General features: G+C 37.5%; 1 protein-coding gene across 1 annotated transcript in view; it reads right to left on the bottom strand.

The window, feature by feature from the left end:
• The window catches only part of CNTN1 (contactin 1), a 245167-nt gene that overhangs the window by 62556 nt on the left and 161602 nt on the right, over positions 1–21009 (bottom strand). Inside the window, exons 5-15 of the mRNA XM_040596458.1 lie at positions 17259–17388; positions 15179–15351; positions 13916–14011; positions 12702–12908; positions 11322–11418; positions 10986–11167; positions 9661–9785; positions 7598–7715; positions 5820–5970; positions 5200–5327; positions 2378–2553 (exon numbers count right to left, since the gene is read on the bottom strand). Coding sequence (XP_040452392.1) covers positions 2378–2553; positions 5200–5327; positions 5820–5970; positions 7598–7715; positions 9661–9785; positions 10986–11167; positions 11322–11418; positions 12702–12908; positions 13916–14011; positions 15179–15351; positions 17259–17388 — 1583 coding nt within the window. The remainder of the gene's footprint in view (positions 1–2377; positions 2554–5199; positions 5328–5819; positions 5971–7597; positions 7716–9660; positions 9786–10985; positions 11168–11321; positions 11419–12701; positions 12909–13915; positions 14012–15178; positions 15352–17258; positions 17389–21009) is intronic.

Here is a 21009-nt window from a genome sequence, read left to right as displayed (position 1 = left end):
TTGCAAAGGGAGCATAACAAACCAAGAAATATCCTTCAGGAAGACAGAGTTACACACTGACAAATAAATTAATTGATCTTTGGATCTAATCTACTTAATCTTAACTGTATAAGTGAATTAAAAGTTGCTCTTAACCTACTTCTGCATCCTGTGGAGTATCCATCTCTATAATCTATTGAATGAGGAAATCTTCCAGCACAAGATTCAACACCCAGATGAAGTGAACCACCTCTTTCTCTTTCTCCGCAGACCACAGAAGGTCTGTAGAGACCAAGCTAGCCTAGCAAAAGTAGGTTGATCTGGTTTTGAAATCAAGCACTTTATTGAAGTGTCTAAACATTGTTGAGTTAATAAAAATTTAGGGTTCAGAGATCCAGGACCACTGGGTATCTGGAAGATGAAACAGGTGGCTGGGAACCTAGATATTAAGTCAGTCTTCACAGTGAATTACACCTTACACACTTGCTGTGGCCCTTATTTGGCCCTAGATTTGTTCACTGGGAGTGCTTTGCTACAAAGTACCCTAAAATTTGGATTACATTTCAGAATTAATTTCACCTAAAAGAAAAAAAATCCAATTTCCTTCTATCTTCATTATTAAAAGTAAAACCCAAAAGCGTGCGTCAGTGATATAAAAACTTATGTTCAACACATCACCAACAGATGGAGAAAGTTCAGGTTCCTTTTTCTTGCATTACATGGTATTGCATTACCAAGTCCTCTGGTAAAGGCATTTTTACCTTCCACTCCAAAATCACTGATTCATAACAATTTTCAGCCTGATTTTCTGTTTCACAGAACACAATTTCTTTGCGTAACTTCTGTCAGGAAGCTAAAAGCATTCAACTAAATAAAATCTGACAAAGGCAGAGTGGTTTCATTTGCTCTTTTACAAGGAATACATACAATGGGGCTTTAATCTTTAAGCTCTTATTTTGACTGATACTTAGACTCATTCCACCCTTTAAGGACAAACCCATGCCATTAGGAGGCAATTCAACTCTTTCAAGGTACTCCTATGCACTGATTAGTATGGAAGAGCAAATACAAACCTATCAAAAGTGTGGCTTAATAGCCACATGCAGGAAATGTCTTGAAAGATGCCAGTGTACTAGTCAAGACCTACATATTTTGTAATTCGTGAGGCAACACAAAATACACTACAAACTGCTTAATACCCCACTACTGAGTTTGGACATAAGACTTTTGGGAGATTTATTGCAGAAAGGGCTTTATGCCTTTGGGTTTCAATATTTTCCAGCTGATCTTAGCATATTTCTACTGGTTTGTTGGTCAAAGACTTGTTTTTTCACTGGGAGTAGTGTGACTTCTTAGGGATGTTTACAACTCAGCAAATGAGCAGGCTGAGGCAACTCTGACCCCTCAAAAAGACTGGTTTGCTCCTAATCAGACTGAAATAGTTATGTTTGAAACATCTGCTCACATGGAGATAAACAGGTTTTGAAAAAGAGAGAAAAAGAATCTCTAGGTCCATGGAAAATCAAATAATATTGCCAGCCTAGGAGAAAGACTCTGCAGGAGTCCTACATGGTACATCATTTTGAACATGGGGCTGAAACCGAACATGTCCTCTGGTGTTCCTGGACATTACAGGTAGGATTAGCAACTTTTTCTCTCCACATCTGCAGTTCCTCTTGGGAGCACAAAAGAAGGGTATTTAAATTTGAGGAGGTTTGAACCATTTAAAGCCAAAACAACAGAATAAATCATACATACAGAATGGTGGGAGTGTTAGGTAAATCAGTGTGTGATTAGACGCAACAAGGAGGGATTTCTAATCGAGGTATTAGTTTTGAATAAGCCTGATAGAAGACTGTAAAAATATAACCATACATGCAAACAGGAAAGATCTATGATTCCTCTTTCTATGTGCCAAAAGGAGTGTCTTTGTATTAACTTGTTTAGCCTTCACACAAACTTTTCTTGCTCAGTGTTTACAGATTGTTAGACTCCTACCCACCATCTGGCCTGGTCTTGTGCCAAATTCCAGAAATGTTGATGAGAAAAACATGGGTAAGTAAAAGTGAATGCATGTGCATGCTTTTTTGAGAGAATTTGCACCCCGTTTACAATCAAACTATCTACTTATCAGCCATATTCACTCTTAATCAGAGTGGGATTTAACTGAGGTACCAAAATACTTACGTCAATTTAGATACCTGATTTCAGGTATCTACCTGCAAGTGTCTACATGTCTGTAAGGGGTCTAAATCATAATTTTGTTTTATGTTCTTAGCCTACTGCTTCTTTCTAGACCTGAATCAACACAATAGAAAATATAAAACAGAAAATACAGCTATTCAAAACAAAGAAAACTAGGCTTTCATGTATTAAATAAGGATCTATAGTATCTTACCATAACATTCCTTTCATAATGTTCATGCTCTTTCTCGAAATCTATTACAAAGCCATTTAGAGACCAAATAAATGTCAGGTCTAATGTGGGATCATGGGATGCAATGCATTGCATGGTAGCATTCTCTCCAACGGTGACATCAACATTCAACGGAGCTAAAGTAATCCTTGTAGCTTCTGTGAAGTTAATGGCAAACATGGAAAATTCCAATAAATAAATGTTTATCCAAACGTAAGCTCAGCTTACGAAATAACTGTTTGATTATACATTAAACCATTCCCTCAAACTCTAGTTTCCATGTTATTCATGCAGCTACATTTCAAAGGACCAAACTAAAGAGAACGAAGGAAACCTTTTAAAACTGAAATGCCTAACTTCTAGTTAGCTGTCTTCTGAAAATGGCTGATTCAGTCTATAAATCAAATTATTGACTATTTAAAGCTATTTTTATTCATTGACTGTATCTCAGGAAGAAAGGAGACAGATGATGAATACTATGTGACGTGTTGCATTTCTTGTTTTAGTTATATTTCTTATGCTTTCAAACCTGTCTCTTTAACGAATGGTAAGTTCTACTCAGTTGTCAGGCTGAGTCAGACTTCCATTAGACTACTGCAGAGATTGAGATCTTAATTTATTTACTGAGAAACAATATAATGTATGCATAACAAACTATGCAAATAGCTACATGTGGAAAGGAAGAGAAAATAATGCAACAAAAGGAAGAAAGCTGTATATCCCCCAGTAATGTCTCTCATTATTACAGAAAAGTAAAAAAAGGCAGAGGTCTCATGATAATTGCCAGAGCTCTTGGTACATGCATCAAACTCATATGACAAATTAGCAACATTGTTCTGGAAGGGACTCACTGGATTACCGAGACCTGTTCCTTTTTCTTTCAATTGTTATCATAAAACAAAAAGCCACAGAGTATCTTCCTTATGCCACGACATATAACGTCTTTCCCAACAATACGAAAGTGGGACTAGGGTACCAAAACCTGGAAGACGATTGCCATAAAAAAAGAGCTATTGCTACTAGTTAAGTTTGAGCATTCTCCAAGGAGCACACTACACTCCACCATATACAGGACAACAAAAAATCCTCAATATACCAAATATTACTTGTCAGTCTGCCTTGGAGAGAAACCTTTCCCCAGATACTACTCTAGTAATCCCAAATTTGCTTTATACTGAGACTATGAGGATGGCACAACTACTGGCTTTTGCAGAATGGAGCATCTCATAGTATATTGGAGCAAGCTGTTAACATCTGATCTCTCAAGTCTTTGCTGTGGACACATGCTTTGGATACCTGCTCCATTCTAGCATTATGCCTGTATGTTCAGCATTTGGTTCTACCATCAGTGATTTTCTACATGTTTACATAAAGTACTCTACCAGTCTGAGAAGTTGCTGAAGAAGAATGGTCCAGGGGCAGTGAACAAACAATCGTGTGGGAAAAACCATCAGACTTTGCAGTGCCTGTCAACTTCACATTTCACTTTCTAATCTCCTGTAGTCATGCACGATGTCTGAGAAGTTTTATGGGCCACACAAAATGCTTGGGAATACCATTTTCAAAGCATTCTTTGTCAAGCCTCATCATTGTCCATAATGTGAAAATAATTTTGAAATATGTCAGCTGACCCTTCTCGTTCTGCTGTGGTGCAAGGGAGATGTCTTAGTCTTTTGGTTCTGATTTTTAGACGAATTAGAGCAGAATTCTCCAAAAATTTAAAATTCTTTATACCTAGTTTATAAGGTTTATGAACATATGGTTTAAGTGTTTCACTGTGCAAATTTAGTATGCAAATATTCTTCCTGATTTTAGAAGATATAACTGTTAAGGGACGTGATATTTATTTACATAATCTTTCAAAATAATTAAATGCCTGAGGGTAATATTAAGACATATGAAACTGCAGATGATAAAAATTAACTGCAAACATTGAAAAAATCTGATTGATCAAAATAAAGTCTTACAATTCATTTGGTAAAATGAATTTGTTATAAATCAGCTAGAAAAATGCTTTCATATCATCTGATGATACAGATTAATTCTTACATTAGTACATCAATATTGTGGCATTGAGCTGTCACATCCAGCATGATTTCTGGAACAGATTAAAAAATGTATTTGATAAATGACTCTTCTGCTATCACTGATAATTGATACACACAGCTGTTCATGAATGTCATCTTTCCTGTTTGTATTCTACAACTATTTATTTATTTGACATCAGATTTAAAATACGCAATTAAGGCTATCAGTACTCAACAAATAAATACTAATGCCCATAAAGGAAGGGAATTTAGTAGTGCAATCATATGCCTATATGACCCTATCTCGCAAATTTAATGCATGTTTCTTTAAGTGCAATGCTCTCTCAAACTTGCTTACACCAATTAAAAAAAAAAAAAAAGGAAAAAAAAAAGGAAGAAAAAAAAAGAAAAACTAAAGGTTGGTAAGAGTTTCTCTGTTTAAGTCATGGCCCCAGAATCACATGTTAGCCTGAGCACTAAGCTACCAAATTGAATAAATGCATTAAAATGTTTCAAATTAATGGGTCAGACTTAATAATCTCTTATGGAAAAATCAACCCTGAAAATTGAGATACAGCCTCAGAACTGGTGCAAATATACCAGGTTTCTACTGAGCAATATGCTTTAAAAGCATCAATTCACTGTTTAATGAACAAATAAATTAGAAAGAAAAGACATAAAATAGCTTGCAAAAGTAGTGCAATGCTGGAGCAAAAATAAGTGTTTTTGAATTAAGGGATTCTACCTGAAACCAACGAATGCAATTTAGAGGTTTACCTGTCATTTCCAGAACACCAGTGCTATTAGCTTTTCCTCGGTTATTTTCTGCAAAACAGGTGTAGCGACCTTCATCTAGCTTTGTGATATTGATAATTTCCAGGCTTCCATCATCCCAGATACGTATGCTATTGAAAGTGCAAAAAAAACCCCCAACATGAAGAGAAATTAGGTTTTATATTAGAAAGCAATACTTTCAGTAGAATTGTAGCAAGTGAAAGAACAAACCACAAACATCTCTTGGAAGCTCGCATCTACCTACCATATTTATAACCACTACTACAGTAAAAAATACTTAAATACATGATTAGATGCCTCACGCTGCTGGAGCAAGAGAATGTACTTTCATTCACTTGTAGTCATTCCAATATTTTTCTTACAGTTTTGTGATACAATGCAGTTCTGAAATGTGAACAGCACCAAATGGACTGGCTGAAGTTGGATATCCTGCTAGCTATTTGGATCCGCACTGCTAGTAACATTTTGGCATACTGTTTTCCTGAAATTACACATTCTCCTGCCCCTCGTATCTGCAAAAGTGAGAAATAGCCTACAGCATAAACAGGAACATAAGGCAGCATTTTTAGGACTCACGGTGTCCACTAACAGTCAATACTAACCGGCTCCCATTTACAAGCAATTCTGTTCCTTTGCTCCAGGAGAATTTTGGCTTAGGAGCAGCTTTAGGCTTGCATTCAATGATTACACGGCCACCTTTAGCTGCTAGGATTTTCTTCTTCATAGGGTTCAGTTCAAAAGTAGGAGGTGAAGCTGAAAGCAAAAATTAATGAGAGTATTGCTGTTAATGTTTTCGTCACAAAATACAATTGTTTGCGACATGAAATAAATGACAGAACTATTGACTTGTATGTGAACGGCCATTATTCAGACTAGTGAGAGAAATTGTAATGATACACAGATGTGCTGAGGAATAGATGGTGATCTAAAAGAAAGAGGAAAAATCAAGTTCTATGCTGTGTTACACTAGAGGTTTCCTTCTGTTGATTTCTGAACTTCCAAGTTTAATCTAACAAGATCAAAGTCCACTGAAATCAACGGTTCCTCCCTTTCAAAGGCCTTTTGATCAGTTCTAATAAAACATAGATTCCTGGAGACCAGTTTCTGTAAAAAATGCCTCACTCAATCACACTTTCAAAGAATAGTTCGGTTTACTTTTCAGTGGTTTTAGCCTGCCTCTAACAACTTTAAGGTTGTGCCCTGCTTCCTCTTTGTAGTTTTCTGTTTGGCCGACTGGCCTCAGGTGCACTCTCAGATGTACAAGAGTAATGAGCCGTGACTGTAGCACGCACCACACTTACGTATCTGAGGTCAGACCTTTGCTTACTAATTTTCTCTTTATTTGTAACCAAATAAAAGGAAAAATGCTTTCAATTACTTTGCATCTTGGGATGACATCATTTTAAATCACGTCAGCAAGTGTGTGCACAGCTTGAGGAATTAGGGCTATAAGTTAATTACAGCAGTACAGAGAAAAACTCTGATAAATACTCACATTTTACAAACACTGAATTTGAAAATGTGCATGCAAAAGGTGCTCATTTCTGGGTAGTTCAGGCTGGTAGTGAGTACATAGCAACGGAAGAACAGCGAAGGATGAAGTACTGTTCTGCAGTGGGTTGGGGAAGCCAAGACAGTTTAACTCTTGGGAAAGTCTGAATGCAAGCATGAGATGGAAACAACTCAGGGTAAGTACTGCAGGGAAATCTCCTAGGAAAGCCCTGTCATGCAGCCAGTACGTCTGCTCTAATGACATCAGCAAAAATGTCAGAAATTGTTTTAAGCCTGATCATTCTGGATCTGAAAGTCAAACATTCAAAAGGATGCTCCTCAGGAAAACACAACAGATTAATAACTACATCCAGCCATCAAATGGAATAGTGAATATTGCACACCAACATTGCAGCTGGTTGTAATGAGTTGGGGAAGGTGAAAGCAAAGGGGAGGGTGAAGAGGAAGAGCTTTAAAGACTAGTGACTGACAACATAATTTCTAAAAAAGCCAATTTTGCCTCACAGACGAGTGAGCGTAGGTGAGCTAATATGAAAATGCTTCTCAACCAGTTTTGCAAGCTTGAGAGGGTAGTCAGCAACTGTACATGCTGCATACAATTTCTGTGCTATCGAGTCCTCTGAGGGGTAACAGCAGCAAGCAAACATCAGAAATAATACAGAAAATATTCCCCATAAATTAGTAACTTGGCTCCTCAAGTTGTTGCCAAAACCCAGCTAGACAGCTCAAATACAGCCTATCTCATCTAGATTGAGTGAGGTGTCTTAGTTTTATCCTCACAGGAATCTGATACCAAACAGTGCTTGCAAATATGACTGCTATTTTACTCAACGCTGAAATAGTAAATAGAGCAAATAATCCCACTGACCCACAATCTTCAGTTCAGCATTTGAATAAATAATTCCATGCGTGTTTTCTGCTATACATTGGTACATGCCGGCATCGTCAAAGCTCAGACTTTGTATTCTTAGTTCACCTTTCCGGAACTAAAACACAGAATCAATAAGACAAGATATTCATATAGACTATGTATACTGAGGAATTCACACCCATCCGCATTTCTTTTTTTTAGCGACAGTATTCAGAAAAGAGTCCCTCACATAACATTTAGGCATCAATGAGTTTTTATTTTATCCATGTTACATTTCAGTCTTTGTGAGAATGTGTTCACCTTCTTTTTTTTAAAATAAGGTTCAGTGTCGATCAGTAATTTTTCTGGAAAAGTCCCAGCTGTGTGGCACTAGACACATACTATCTTCAGTCCCCTTTTATCATACCAGTGCAAAATACTGGTTCAGAAATAAGAAACAAGAAATGAAATTAAATTTTATGCACATAAGCTTTGTTAAGCCATGCTCGCTGTTCAGTACATTCCATTGTATTGGTTTACAACAGTAAAAGGTCAAGGCAAGCCCCAATGAAGTAGGAGTTTCTCAGAAGATCCCTCTGGGAGGTAGTATAAACTATTTACTACTACTTTGTTTTAATATAAAAAACCCATAGTAAATAAAAATAAAGTACTTTAACTATTTCTAAAAAACTGTGTAAAAATGCACAAAGTGCAGTGGGGTATTTTGTAAATTACAAATAGATGTCAATCTGTTTTTGAAAGAGCATGATAATAAATTAAATTTTCCTGTGAAAAGCTGAAAAGCTTTAATCTTTGTATATAAGTCAACTGGAGTGCAGGAAGCAGTGGAAGATTAAAAGAATACTATTTATCTGATAAAAGAATAAAGGAAACATAGTCCCTGTACCATTTTATTTAAAACATATATAAAAACACTTAAATCAGATTTCGACAAGGAATCTTTGTTTTATGCTAAATGAAATACCTAATTAAAAATTATCTGATTTAGAAACAAGGTAAATTTTCAAGGCATTTTAAATATTTTTGCTATTTTCCATTTAGAAATAACCTCATAATATTAACACACACAGCAGAAACTTCTGGAGTACCACTGGAGAATTAGACATTGCTTTCTGCAATCCAGAATGGACATTTTGTCAGTGAAAGCCAAGTGCAGCGGGGAACATCAAGCAATTCTCTTGTTAAATTGCTTGTTTGTAATAACTACCAAAGCTAGAAAACAGCATTGTTTTTCCTGGTTTAAGCTACCTCCACACGGCAGATGGTGATATGCCTGCTCTTCCTCCAGCCTCCCACATTCTTCTTAAGATATACAGCCAAAACAACGCTGCCTCGTCTTTTTTCTTTGCTTGCCAAGGTCAGTATCACCACAGCTCAACAGAGGCTGTGTAACATTATGCCCTTTTCTCTCCTCTTTGTTCTTGAATGGCTCATCATAGAGTATAAGCAACAGATTTTAAATATGTTGTTGAAATGGCTTGACAAAAAATCTAGTTCATTTACACAAACTATCCAATGTAATAAGCTTAAAATTATCAAATCATACTTATTTAAACTTCACATCACCTAAAATAATGGAATTTTGCAATATGCTGCAGCTAGAAAAATGTGGAAAAGTATATGATACAGGAACACCACTGGTAATTAAAAAATTACACTTTCTTCTCTTGTCTTACATTTTTAAAGTACTCATGTTTAATGTGGTAAAAAAGGATTATTTCTAGAGAGAAGCTGACAACATTTTTTATCCAGAGAGAAAAAAACAGCATTTACTTAAAAAGGCCTGGAGAAAAAGATACATCCACCTCCCAAACATGTAGTCAAGAGACAAGTTCATAATTCAGAACTGAGTATTAAATAGCTTGAAAAAATGCATTTTAAAACAGAAGATTGAGATAAAACTATAAAAAATAGGTTTTAATGCCTAATGCAAGTGGAATCGGCAAATATTTGCATCATTATGGTTCATTTTCTTTTAACCATTTAATAACGCACACTTCAAAAAATCATTTCCATCAGCTAACCAATCAATCCTGTGTTATCTATGGCAATATACTTACCGAGGCACCATTTTTCAACCACCGAATTGTTGGAATAGGTTTGCCTGTAGCTACACAAGGCCAGTATAGGTCACTGCCTATATCCTTCTCTGTGTCATTGATATGCTCTACCCACTCAGGAGAGGCTGAAGAACAAAAAAAATGATGCCTTGTAAATATAGGAGATACATATTTAATTAGCATTATGCTGTATTAATTCCACTGCTTTTTCCATGACACGTAACAGGCAACACAAAGAAATTATGGTAATTCAGCAACCCATCTGCACAAGAAAGAAGTGAAGATGTTTTTGCCTTACCACGTAGACTCAAAAAATCTTCAAACTGTTTTTTATACGAAGGAAGTATGAAGTTGAAATAATGGTTCATGAACATCCAAAGATATGAAGTGTTACCACCTACACTAACCTGTAGATTATACAATGTGGAAATTACTCAGTAACACCATAAAAATGACAGTTACATGACATGAAATTGTGCAAAACCACATATGTACTGAAAGGGTCTCCAAGAAAATGCTCTCTTCGTCCAGAGAAAATATTTAAGAAATTAATATTGAACATGTCCCAGAATTTTTGCTTTTGCTAAGCAAATGAACCCATTTATTAGATTTACCTCTTACAAGAAGTCACAACCTTTCCACACCAATTCTGAATTTATCCCGCTGAAGTTCAAGGACTTAACTAAGGATCTTAACTCAGGAGATGTTCTATATAGTCAATTAAAAGAGACAAATCTTCTGAAGGTAATTCAGATGTTATGTATGACTTTTTCATGCCACAATTTCTTTGGCTGTAAGTCTCAGTTAAGGACTCAGTTACTTGGGATGGTTCCACTATGAGCAGTAAGGTACAATTTTTTGGTTCCCTCATTTAACTAGATGCATGAAGAGAAGGGACAGAGGGTGGAGAAATAAAGAATTGAGTGTAGCTTATAAGAAAGAGAGCTAAGACAATTAGAAAAGACAAACAAAATGAGGAAACAAGAAAGTATACCAAACCTAATGGCCTATTTTTTTTCCTGGAAGGTCTTTCATTTCAAGTACTCTGAATTTATTTAATTTTCATTATGCATAATTACATTAACACATATTATTGTCAAGGTGTATATACAGCTATCATAACCAGGCAAACTGTGTAGCGAGTAGTTTTCAAATGTTATACCTGGCATTCAACACATGAGTTTTGATTTTACTCTATTAACTTGAACAGCAGCATGTCAGGATGATGCTATGAGTCAGCAGTGACATTAAAGTGTGAAAACACAGATACTTCCAATGTAAGTAAAAGCAACATAGACCATGAAGAATAAAACCGTTCTACTTACCTTGTACGTAAACTCTGGCTTGATGCTTATCTTTTCCTTTATAGTTTTCAGCTTCACACTCATAAAGTCCTTCATCTTCATACTGAATATTGAAGATCTTAAGAACTGCACCAGACATGCTTATCTCAGCAGTGGCTGGCATGGGTTCAAGGTATTTACTCCATCTGAGTTCAGGAACCGGACTTGAAAAGGTACAGTAAAGTACAAATCAGCATGTTCAAGAACTGGCTGTTAAACTGGAGACTACAAAAAAGTGTTTGATGATGAAACATGCATTTTCATTCCCTGAAATATGAAAGCAAACAGTCCTCTACAATAACTTTAAAACACACTTACTTCCCAAGAGCAAAACACTCCAGTGTTACGTTTTGCCCTAGGAGAGCATACGTGTCCTTGAACTTCACCTTGATATCAGCAGGATACACTTTTGCACCTAACATAAAAAAAAGATTCTCAGAAAAGGAGGCACAGCAGAAAGGAATACAGCTGTTTAAACTTCCACAGTTCAAAAAAGCTGTTCTTAAATTTCCAGACAAAATTCTTCTTTACAGTGAATAGCCTGGCCATCCATGAACTCTGATTTCACAATGAACTTCTAATAGTAAAGCAGAATTGTTTTACTCAGCAACTAGTTATCTTTCTCTGGATGGTAATGCCTATTGTTTTTTAGAGCACAATGCCTTAACATAAACTCATTTACTTGCATTTGAAGTGTGATGATGCACTTGTGTGTGTGTATATAAAAAAGCCCGAGTCTCTATCTTCCACAGAATCTTTTACTAGATAGAATATTTGGAATTATTGTGAATTTAAGCTCAGTATTATCTTAGCAAGGCTATGAAGGTGCTAGATTCAGCAAATCTACAACTTAATGAGGGCACAGGGATGGAAACGTAATCAAGTCTACCTACTGGTGATCCCTGCAGGACTCCTCTTGCAGTTCTTCTAGATGAAGATCTCAGTGTGAGTATTGATCATGGAAAATTTGGACAAAGATCACTGATTTGTAATTACGCAAATTCACTCACAGTTCTTCACTATAATATGGGAAATGTAACAGATAAAAGGGTCACTGAAATCTTGATGATCAGTTTATGAGACTCTAGTGACTGACAGCCTGAAGCGGCAAAAGGGAAATCTGTTACCATTTGGAAAACATGTAGTTTTCACTAGATTATTCTCTGCCATTTCTTTGTAACACAAAGGCACATAGATTTGCCATGTGACACAAAGCCCTTAGGCCACTGTTGGATAGAAAATTTCAGCAGGGGAAAAGGATTTTCCATTTTCAGGGGTGATTTCCTGGGGAAAAAAAATTAACTCCTGAAGCTGTTTATCAACTTTTACATAAAGCTTCTGCTTTACAGCCATACCCCTTTGAACCAATGCCATGACCTGAAATAACATTCAGGGGTTCGGGAGAAGTACAAGGTCTTATCACAGAAAAACAATGGGGACTCCAGGGGTAAGAACTCTGTTCCCAGTGATATGAAAGGAAATTAGTGAATGAATCTGGGGAGATTTCCTCCACAGAGTGATGGATGTGGATGGGAATTATTTGGACCTCTGCATATGGAAAACTAAATAATATTGTGCAGTAGGCACAATAACTTGCAATGTAATTCTCTTCTCAAAGCTGAAAGTAGTTATGAATGAGCAAAACTGAAAATACAAACAGAACACTGCACATACATAGTACTTCCAATAAATACTTACGATCAGACTGTGGAATAAGTGGAATAAATTTACTGAAGACACTCTTCGTTATTGAAGGGCTGGACACAAAACATGAATAATTGCCCTTATCTGATGCTTCTACATTTGCAATGTAGAGATTGCCGTTCGTCTGTGACACAAATCGTCGCTTGTCCAAAGCAATGAATACTGGGAACTCATTTAGAAGCCAGCGGTAACTGAGATCATCTGGAGGAAAATATTTTCTAGTCAATACTATAAAACAATACTATCAGCTACTTAGGCCACGGAATACTGTCTGCACATAAATTACTTCAGTCTGATTTCCAGCTTATAGATCTTTTCTTCGGGAGAGGCAGCTATATGAGAGAGAATATATGTGTCTCAGTAGCCAGCTAATACCTGTCTACACTGAACATCGGGGTGCTGCTGCCATGAACTGGGGACCCAGTCACAGCATGAACAGCTTGCCTTGGGCACAGCTTTCCCACAGGAACCAGAGTGGGACAGGATGAAATGGTCTTGACCTCATGCAGCTGAGAAGCCAGGAAGCCCTCACCAGTCTTGTGATTTAGACAAAACCTTAGAATATTTCAACTAGCAGCACATCTCAGTTCTTCAGTTCCTTGCAATACTTAGACACAAAGTATGAAAAATAAAATGTTATCCCATTTTACTAGGTTAAAGAGATGCTAACAGCCAAATTCAGTCTTCACAATGAAACTGCAGATGCCTGAGGTTATGGGCATAATCCCTGCAGAGCTCTTGAGTAGCTAATGATGAGAAAAAGGCACTTCCAGAGCATAAATCACCTCATCTCTGACCTTCTTGGAGTGCCTACTGCTGTTCCATGATTTTAACAAGACCGCATGATCATTTCTGTTGAGGTGACTTCATTAGATGGAATGAATCTGGGCCCTGTCCAAGGCCAGCAGAAAGTCTGGGATGACACAGTGACGTACTCAGGTCTTTTGAATGGTAGGCCAAGTCTCCCCTCCATTACCCAGATTAGTCTGAGTAACTTTATTTTAGTGTCAAAACCTATATGCAAATTTGACAATATTCTTTACATATGGTCAGCTACAAGTATATAAAAAAATGGAAACCTAAACTAAAAGGTGATTCTCAAGCTGTATAAAAGTACCTGTTTAAGTTAACTTCAAGGGAACTTGTAAAATATTAATTTGTCTTCTACTCTTCAGCAGTTGAAAATGAAGTACTTTGAGCTGAATTACCTGGGTAGTGGTAAGGGGGCTCACAAAGAAGCACTGCTCCAACACCTTCTCGCACTTTAACTTCATAGCGTTCCTCAGGTGGAAAGGGATCCAGATCTAGTTAAAAAAAAAAAAAAAAAGCAGGGGAGGAAAACTGGGGTTTTCACTACAATATTTATTGTTGTTGTTATTTTCGTTAATTAATCTATTTACTTAATTATTTTCAGCTCTGTAGAGATTAATACAGAAATACAACTGTCTATGGCAGAAGTAACAACCTGGGTTTCTATTCATTCTAGAAAATACACTTGGTAAAACATAGACTAAGACCAGATCAACTACAATGTGATCCACCAACTCATTAGAGCCTCTGAGTTTTCTTGATATATGTGGTCCCACAGTCTTTTAACTACCAGTAGAAACCAGAACTTTCCACTTCATCTCTGATCTTACGCAGTAAGGAGTGAATTCTGCTTATGGAGGCTGCTGGAAGACAAGAGGGGCACTAAACAATGTCAGGATTAAAGGGCACACAGGGCTTTGTGAATGGTCACCAGTAAGAGTGGATTCTTTTTTTGGTGGATTCCTTTTTTTTTTTTTCTCTCTGATGAGAAAATATATCCAGCAACAAAAAAGCATCTGAAGTCAAAATAAAATAAAAATCCCAAACACTGTGTTCAGTCAGTAAGATTTTTACATGACTCTTGATGTAGTACATCGTTTTTTGACAATGCATGTGTTTGTTGACAGTGCAGGTCTGTGCATATGCATGCATTCACAAGACCAGTTCATGATTGTCAGAGGCTGACAGAAATGTCCCCCAGCAGGGTCTTCATCTTAGCCTAGGAGTCAGGGGGCATGCTTTGCTAGCGAGTGCCATGCCTTCCTCCTGCAAGCATCACAGTTGTGTTTGCACTGCAGCAATGCCTCATCACCATATGCCCCCACTTGCATCTTTTTTCCGTACTATTTCCCCTCAGGTCCTACCATGATTTCAAAAGAGTCTGGACATTAATATCTCAAGATCTGGCTCCGTAAGTCTCTTGAATTAATAATTTAACAATAACTCACTGAAAAGGATGTCATGTCAGCTGAATATAAAGAACATAAAATACTCACTAAACTTATTTTGTGTTGATCTCTGCAGACTAAGGCACTTAAGATACTGTTCTTACAGACTAATACAGCTACAGCACATGTTGGCAGAAGACACTGCAGTGTAAAACACTGGGCATTTCAAGCTAACTGTAATTTTTCTACGTTTTGATACAACCATTAACTTACATCCAAAACTCAGAGTGGCTTCACTGCTTCTGACAGTTCCAAAGATATTTGACACTACACAGACGTATTTTCCAGCATCCCTTGATTTCTCTGGATTATTGATAACAAGTCTGCCTCCCACCATGCTGTAGCGATCCTTTGTTAAATCAATATCCCAGTTGTTGAGTTTCCACCTATCAAAAATAAAAGCAGGACATAAGATTTGGCCAGAAAAAACCAAGCCTGTTAGGAAATACAATTTGAAAAGTAATTCCTAAGTTGTGATTAATTATACATGAAGTTATTAATATACTTGATATATGTTTTAAGTTTTTCTTCAGCAAGAGCCACAGATTTGAACTCCATCGGCCTTTAAAACATAACAGTCTCAGTATGCTTCAGCCTTCTCAGAGATGTGACATAGGTTAAAACTTCATTGCTGGCCATGCAGTTAAGGATGCTTGAGCTGGCCATGAATGAGCTAGCTAGTGATCAAGCACTGGGATTATAAACATATCATCAAATAGTTGTTTAAGGCCTATTAAGGCCAAGAAAATACTCCCTCTGCACCTTTTAAGTATGGACTAGTGAAATTCTTAAGAGTTTTTTGCAGACTTGCTGTAGGGAATGGAAATGTTTCATAAAGCCTAATGTGTCAGTGAAGTCAATGCAAAAACAGTGGCACACCTGATTTAAGACCTACTTACTACATTCAGAAAATTGACGGACACTCTCACAAAAAACCCATGTGGTTTTACCCCACAGCCAGTTCACTGAGTTACTGTAGCTTTCACTTCGGGGACTATGAGAGGAACTCAGAGGCCCAAGTCTGACCTTTACTGATTTCTAACGATATAAAAAAAGTTGAAATACATGGAGTGGGAGCCAGTAGTCATTTCTACCTATATTTCTACCTATTACTGTGTCCACAAGGGGGAGCCCGTAACCTTCTTTGAAAGGAACCACGTTTCCTGAGCACAAACAGGAAATATGCAACTTAAATACATTTAAAGATCATTAAATCCTGCCAGTGTAAATAATATTTTCTTGCAAGGTAAAGATAGGCATTAGTGTTTGAAAACGAGAGGGCATACCCTATGTGTTCCTTCCTTACTGAAGATGTACTACAGAAACTCATTTGGAAGCTGAAATTGCACTTGTCATAGAAAGAAATAATAATAATAACGTGGTATTAACAAAAAAATATCAAAAATAAATAATGGAATAGCAGAATTTTCACGATGCAGTAAGTATCATTTAGGTTTTACAGGATTTTAGAGGTATCACTTCAGTCCTGTGAGACATACTACATGTCTGTATTACAAATAATCAATTCTCTATTCAGAAATACCTAGGAATAACTGTCATGAGGACAGCCTATGCTGCAATGCAAAAGTGGCAGGAAGGACTCATCTTCCTCTGAGGTAGGAGGATTTTAGCTCGTGAAAAGCTGGAGGACTAAGAAATGAAGATAATATATGGAGGTAAACTAAAATAATGATGTCAGGAAATAAGGAAAGTGGCCTTATTCTGTCTTGCAATTATCATCACATCAGCTATCAGCACTACTCATCAGAACCGTTCCTAGATAAAAGAGTTCTGGAGGTGCGAGGCAATTCTTCCTGAGTGACTTTACTAGTTCAGATTTTGCAGAGCCCATGACAGATAAAAAAATACTAAAATATATAAGTAGCCTGTAATCACTCCATAGACCAGGGGTCCTCAAACTTTTTAACCAGGGGGCCGGCGCTCGGATGCAGTGGCAGGCAGTCACCTGCGGCTGCTTGGTTTCCCCCCCCAACCCCCGGCGGGGGGCTCTGTAAATACCGGGGGCCGGACTGGGGACCCTGGGGGCCGTATCCAGCCCGCGGGCCATAGTTTGAGGACCCCTGCTATAGATGGTATGTTTACATGGTCTTACAGATAGGGTGAGGCAGTCTGGAAGTGATGAGGAAGTATGTCAGAAGGGTACCAAATCTAAGCGTATCTGATCTCTCCACACTTCCAGTCCTTTCCAAGCATGACAGCAAACAAGTGCAATAGCAAAATGCCACGTAGAAGAACTTGTAAAGGGACTGGAGCCAGATAGAAGAGAGGTTACCTGTAAGTAGGAAAAGGAATTGCTCGAGCTCTGCAGTTCATTGAAACTTGTCCATCTGAAGATTCTTCTGGATAGATTGTATCAATGGGTTGCTCCTCAAAAACAGGCCCATAACCTTTGTTTCCTTCCTCTGAAAAAAATGGTAGACTTTGAAATTAATCACTTTTTAATTAGTAGTCAAACTGAAGATGAATTTACGTTACCCCTTCCAGATCCAAAATGCAAAGGCTAAATAGTGAGTCCCCCAAAATCGAGTTCTGTATGCATCAACAAAACCAGAGCAGTATGGATAATGGAAGTGCTGGCCTTCCTTCACTGACTCCTGCTTCATTCCTGCCTGCTGAGAACTAAAGTAACCTAAACCATGTTCCTGTAAAACTACCTTCCCTGCCTTCTCCACTGACATCATCAATTATTTGTCACAATTCATGCCAAATGTGATGGAGAGAACTATGAATTGAAGACATGCCCTTTAGGAATGCAGTGAGACCAACTTATTCCACGGAAGCCAACATATTCATATTGCACAGGTCCAGATCCAAAACAATTATCCAAATATTACGTGTTCCTAACCTGGTAGCTGTAGATCAAAGCTGAGAATGACATTGTTCCGAGAACATACTTCTGTTTTTCCCTTCATGCTCAGGTATCTGTTAAATTTCTCCCTTCCAAAATAAATTTTTTTACAAAGTCCCACATTGAAAATGATTTAAGTTTGTAAAGTCAAGCACTTAAAGGTGAATAAATGTCAAACAGGTTTGACAACAAACTATTTTTTTTAAATCTTTGTCCTCCATTTGCTGATGCTTTGTAAAGACTGCAGGCTCTGCCAGCCCCTGCTGCATTCCTTTTCCCTTTATCTCCTCCAAGCGTACAAGACTGCTCTTTGGGGTTTGTAAAAGTGAGACTAGGAGCAAAGGTTGAAGTCTCTCAATAAATTCTTCTCTGTAAACCCAGGATACAACTGTGTTGTTCTGCAAAAACAGCAAATGTGTCTTCTAGGTACAAAATGGCAACGTAAGGAGATGGTGAGTGCTCTGTACAGATAAAATTTTTAGACAATGCAGGTGTCTAATTCTCATAGGCCTCCACTGAGACTGAACTAACAGTATGGAGATTTGTAAACAAACTGATAGGAAAAGCAAAGTAGTACATGACTGCTGCTACCCATTCGAGTTCAGAGCCTTGCTCCAAAACCCTAGAAATGCCTGAGATGTGGAAAATGATTGCAAGAATCTTGTAATACAAGGGAAACAAACAAAAGAAACACAGTTTTCCTAATGAGAACTTAAGAGATGGCTGAATCATTTTAGCTTTAAAATTTCCAAAAGCAATGGTTAAGGACAGAAAGATCTTAACATTTTGCAACAGTATCTGTGCTGCGTATAAAAATCTGCTACATGTTTTGCAATGCTACATTCAAAAAGTCTTCACGGATCAAGAGATGAACTGGCAATATAACAGATTAATGTCCTTAATTCAAATTATGATTTTGTACTCAACCCCTTAAAGGTCTCGTCTTTGGTTATAAAGCATCTTAGACCAGACAGCTTTTAGAAAACCCAAAAGAGGAGAAAGAATCCATCCATAGAACTAAAAAATGTAAATTGTATCAGCGTTAAGATATCATATGTACATAAAACAATCCTTCAGCAGTTATCTTTTTTATTGTTCCTAAATTCCATATTCATAAAGACACTGGATTACAGCACTAGCAGAAGACTGGTTACAGATGAAAAGTAAGTTCCCTTTCCAGTTCAAGATTGGGGAAAAAAATCACCATTTCCCTTGGGGACAGAAGCAGGTCCAGAAGGCACAGTGATGCCACAAGACGTATGGTCAGGCAACTTCATTTCTAAAACCAAATTCATGTAATAAGAAGTCTTTCAAAGAAGCAAAGAAGTGCAATTAGAAAGAAAGGAAGAGCTTCTAAAAAAATAGTCTGCTTTCTTTGATATTTTAAAGCACAACACTCTGTATAAATCTGCATATCACTAGATCAAAAGAAGAAGTAATTTCAGACTGAAAAGGCAAAATCATATATTTGCTCAGAGCCTGGAGTGACTGAGCCACAGACCTGATGGCACTTTCTGTGCAATTCTTAAATATGAATACAGAATAACAACAGCCTCTGGCAGCAAACAGCCATATCATATGCAGCTGACTCTTTCCACCTTAGGACTCAAATGAAGTTACAGACCATTTAGGCATTTCGTGGCATGCATTTTTAATGCTGCCAGCACTATTAATTATACTGAGTGAATATCTGTTTCTCACACCTATCAAATATGCTTTATAATGGCACTTCTGTTGCAATCTATTATGAATCTGGTTTCAGATATCTGGCTGAGCAGAAAAGATGCTCAGATTAAATCTCAGGTGTAGCAACGAATAAACCTTTCATTCTCAGATGTAAGCTGAGTGTTCACCAGTGATACGAAACAGCATGGGGGAGAAAAGAGAAGAGAAAGGGTCTGTGAAAAGATCAGCAAGAAATGTTCACACTTTACGTGAAGTATCATGCCTGTGTGATGAAATCTGGAGAGTGAGGATGGGCAAGAGTACAAAGGAGAAGATCAGCTCATGAAAGCTGTGCCTAGAAGAAAAAGGGGAGAAGTAAAAGCAGGGAAAGGAAGAAGGAAATGGGTGCATTAGATAAAGTGAGGATGAGAAGAAAAGCACATTTCATCTGTTCTGGTCCAGCTTTAGCCAAGAGGATGGACTTCCTGGTCCCTCAGACACCCTTACTGCCCTGTCTCCTGGGTACATTTCTTGTGATTTATATTTTAAACCAGAGCAAAAGCCATCACCTAATTCTGACTGACGCATTCTTCAGTTAATTCTGCAAACGAGACTCTGCCTTTTTAACAGTGCTAAAATGTATTACAAAGTCTTTGCAAAAGGTTAAGAAAAACTCTACACAGCTGATGAGATCACGGATCCTGTATAAGAACTGTTGCTGCTGGAAGGTGGCCCCGCCACCCCTTCTCCAAGCAATGCTTTCCAGCTGGGCAGTGTCATTTTCCCCTCTAGGCGTTTCTGCAACACCTCTCATGCTTGTCTGACTTAGATAGCTGCTAAAGCTAAAGAGAGTGGAAACCCATTCAGTTCTAGCTTTCTAAGTTAGTTTTCTGCCAGTTTAGCAAGGCAAATTTGTTCATTGATGAAGATCTATACCAGTGCAAAAGGCGAAATAGAGGCAGGGCTCCACCTTTTCAGTGGAAAAAAAATGTCTGAAAGAACCATTGCCTACGTAAGATAAGATACATCTGAAAGCCTTACCACTACTTACAGATGAGCTACAAAATTATATTAGTACACTTTCATGTCCCTGCACAAGCCTGTGAAAGATCATAATAAAATATATCCAACATACTCAGAGAAAAGATACCAAAAAGGATGTCTGAACACAACAATCAGAAACCACCTGAGGCAGTTCTTTTCAAGTCATCTCAAGAAACTTGATTAGAAGAAGGAAAAGGAAAGCACAATTAAAAAAGACTTATTCAGTGCATCCTAATTCTGTACATATTTAATTCAGGAAATCTCAAGCTTTTCCATATAAACATATTTTTTAAAAATTAACTAGCTTTCAAATGTCTTAATTTTGCATGGCATAGACTATGTAGAACATGGATACAAAGAGGTTTTCCAGCCCGTACACACTCCGATTGTACTACTTAAGTCACAAAAATAATTAAAAACAAATCAGTGGGTTGATCGTCCTTGCATCAATCCTCTGTGGATCTCC

This window comes from Falco naumanni, chromosome 5, assembly GCF_017639655.2.
Source record: "Falco naumanni isolate bFalNau1 chromosome 5, bFalNau1.pat, whole genome shotgun sequence".
Taxonomy (NCBI): domain Eukaryota; kingdom Metazoa; phylum Chordata; class Aves; order Falconiformes; family Falconidae; genus Falco; species Falco naumanni.
This window is presented reverse-complemented; position numbering and strand designations above follow the sequence as displayed.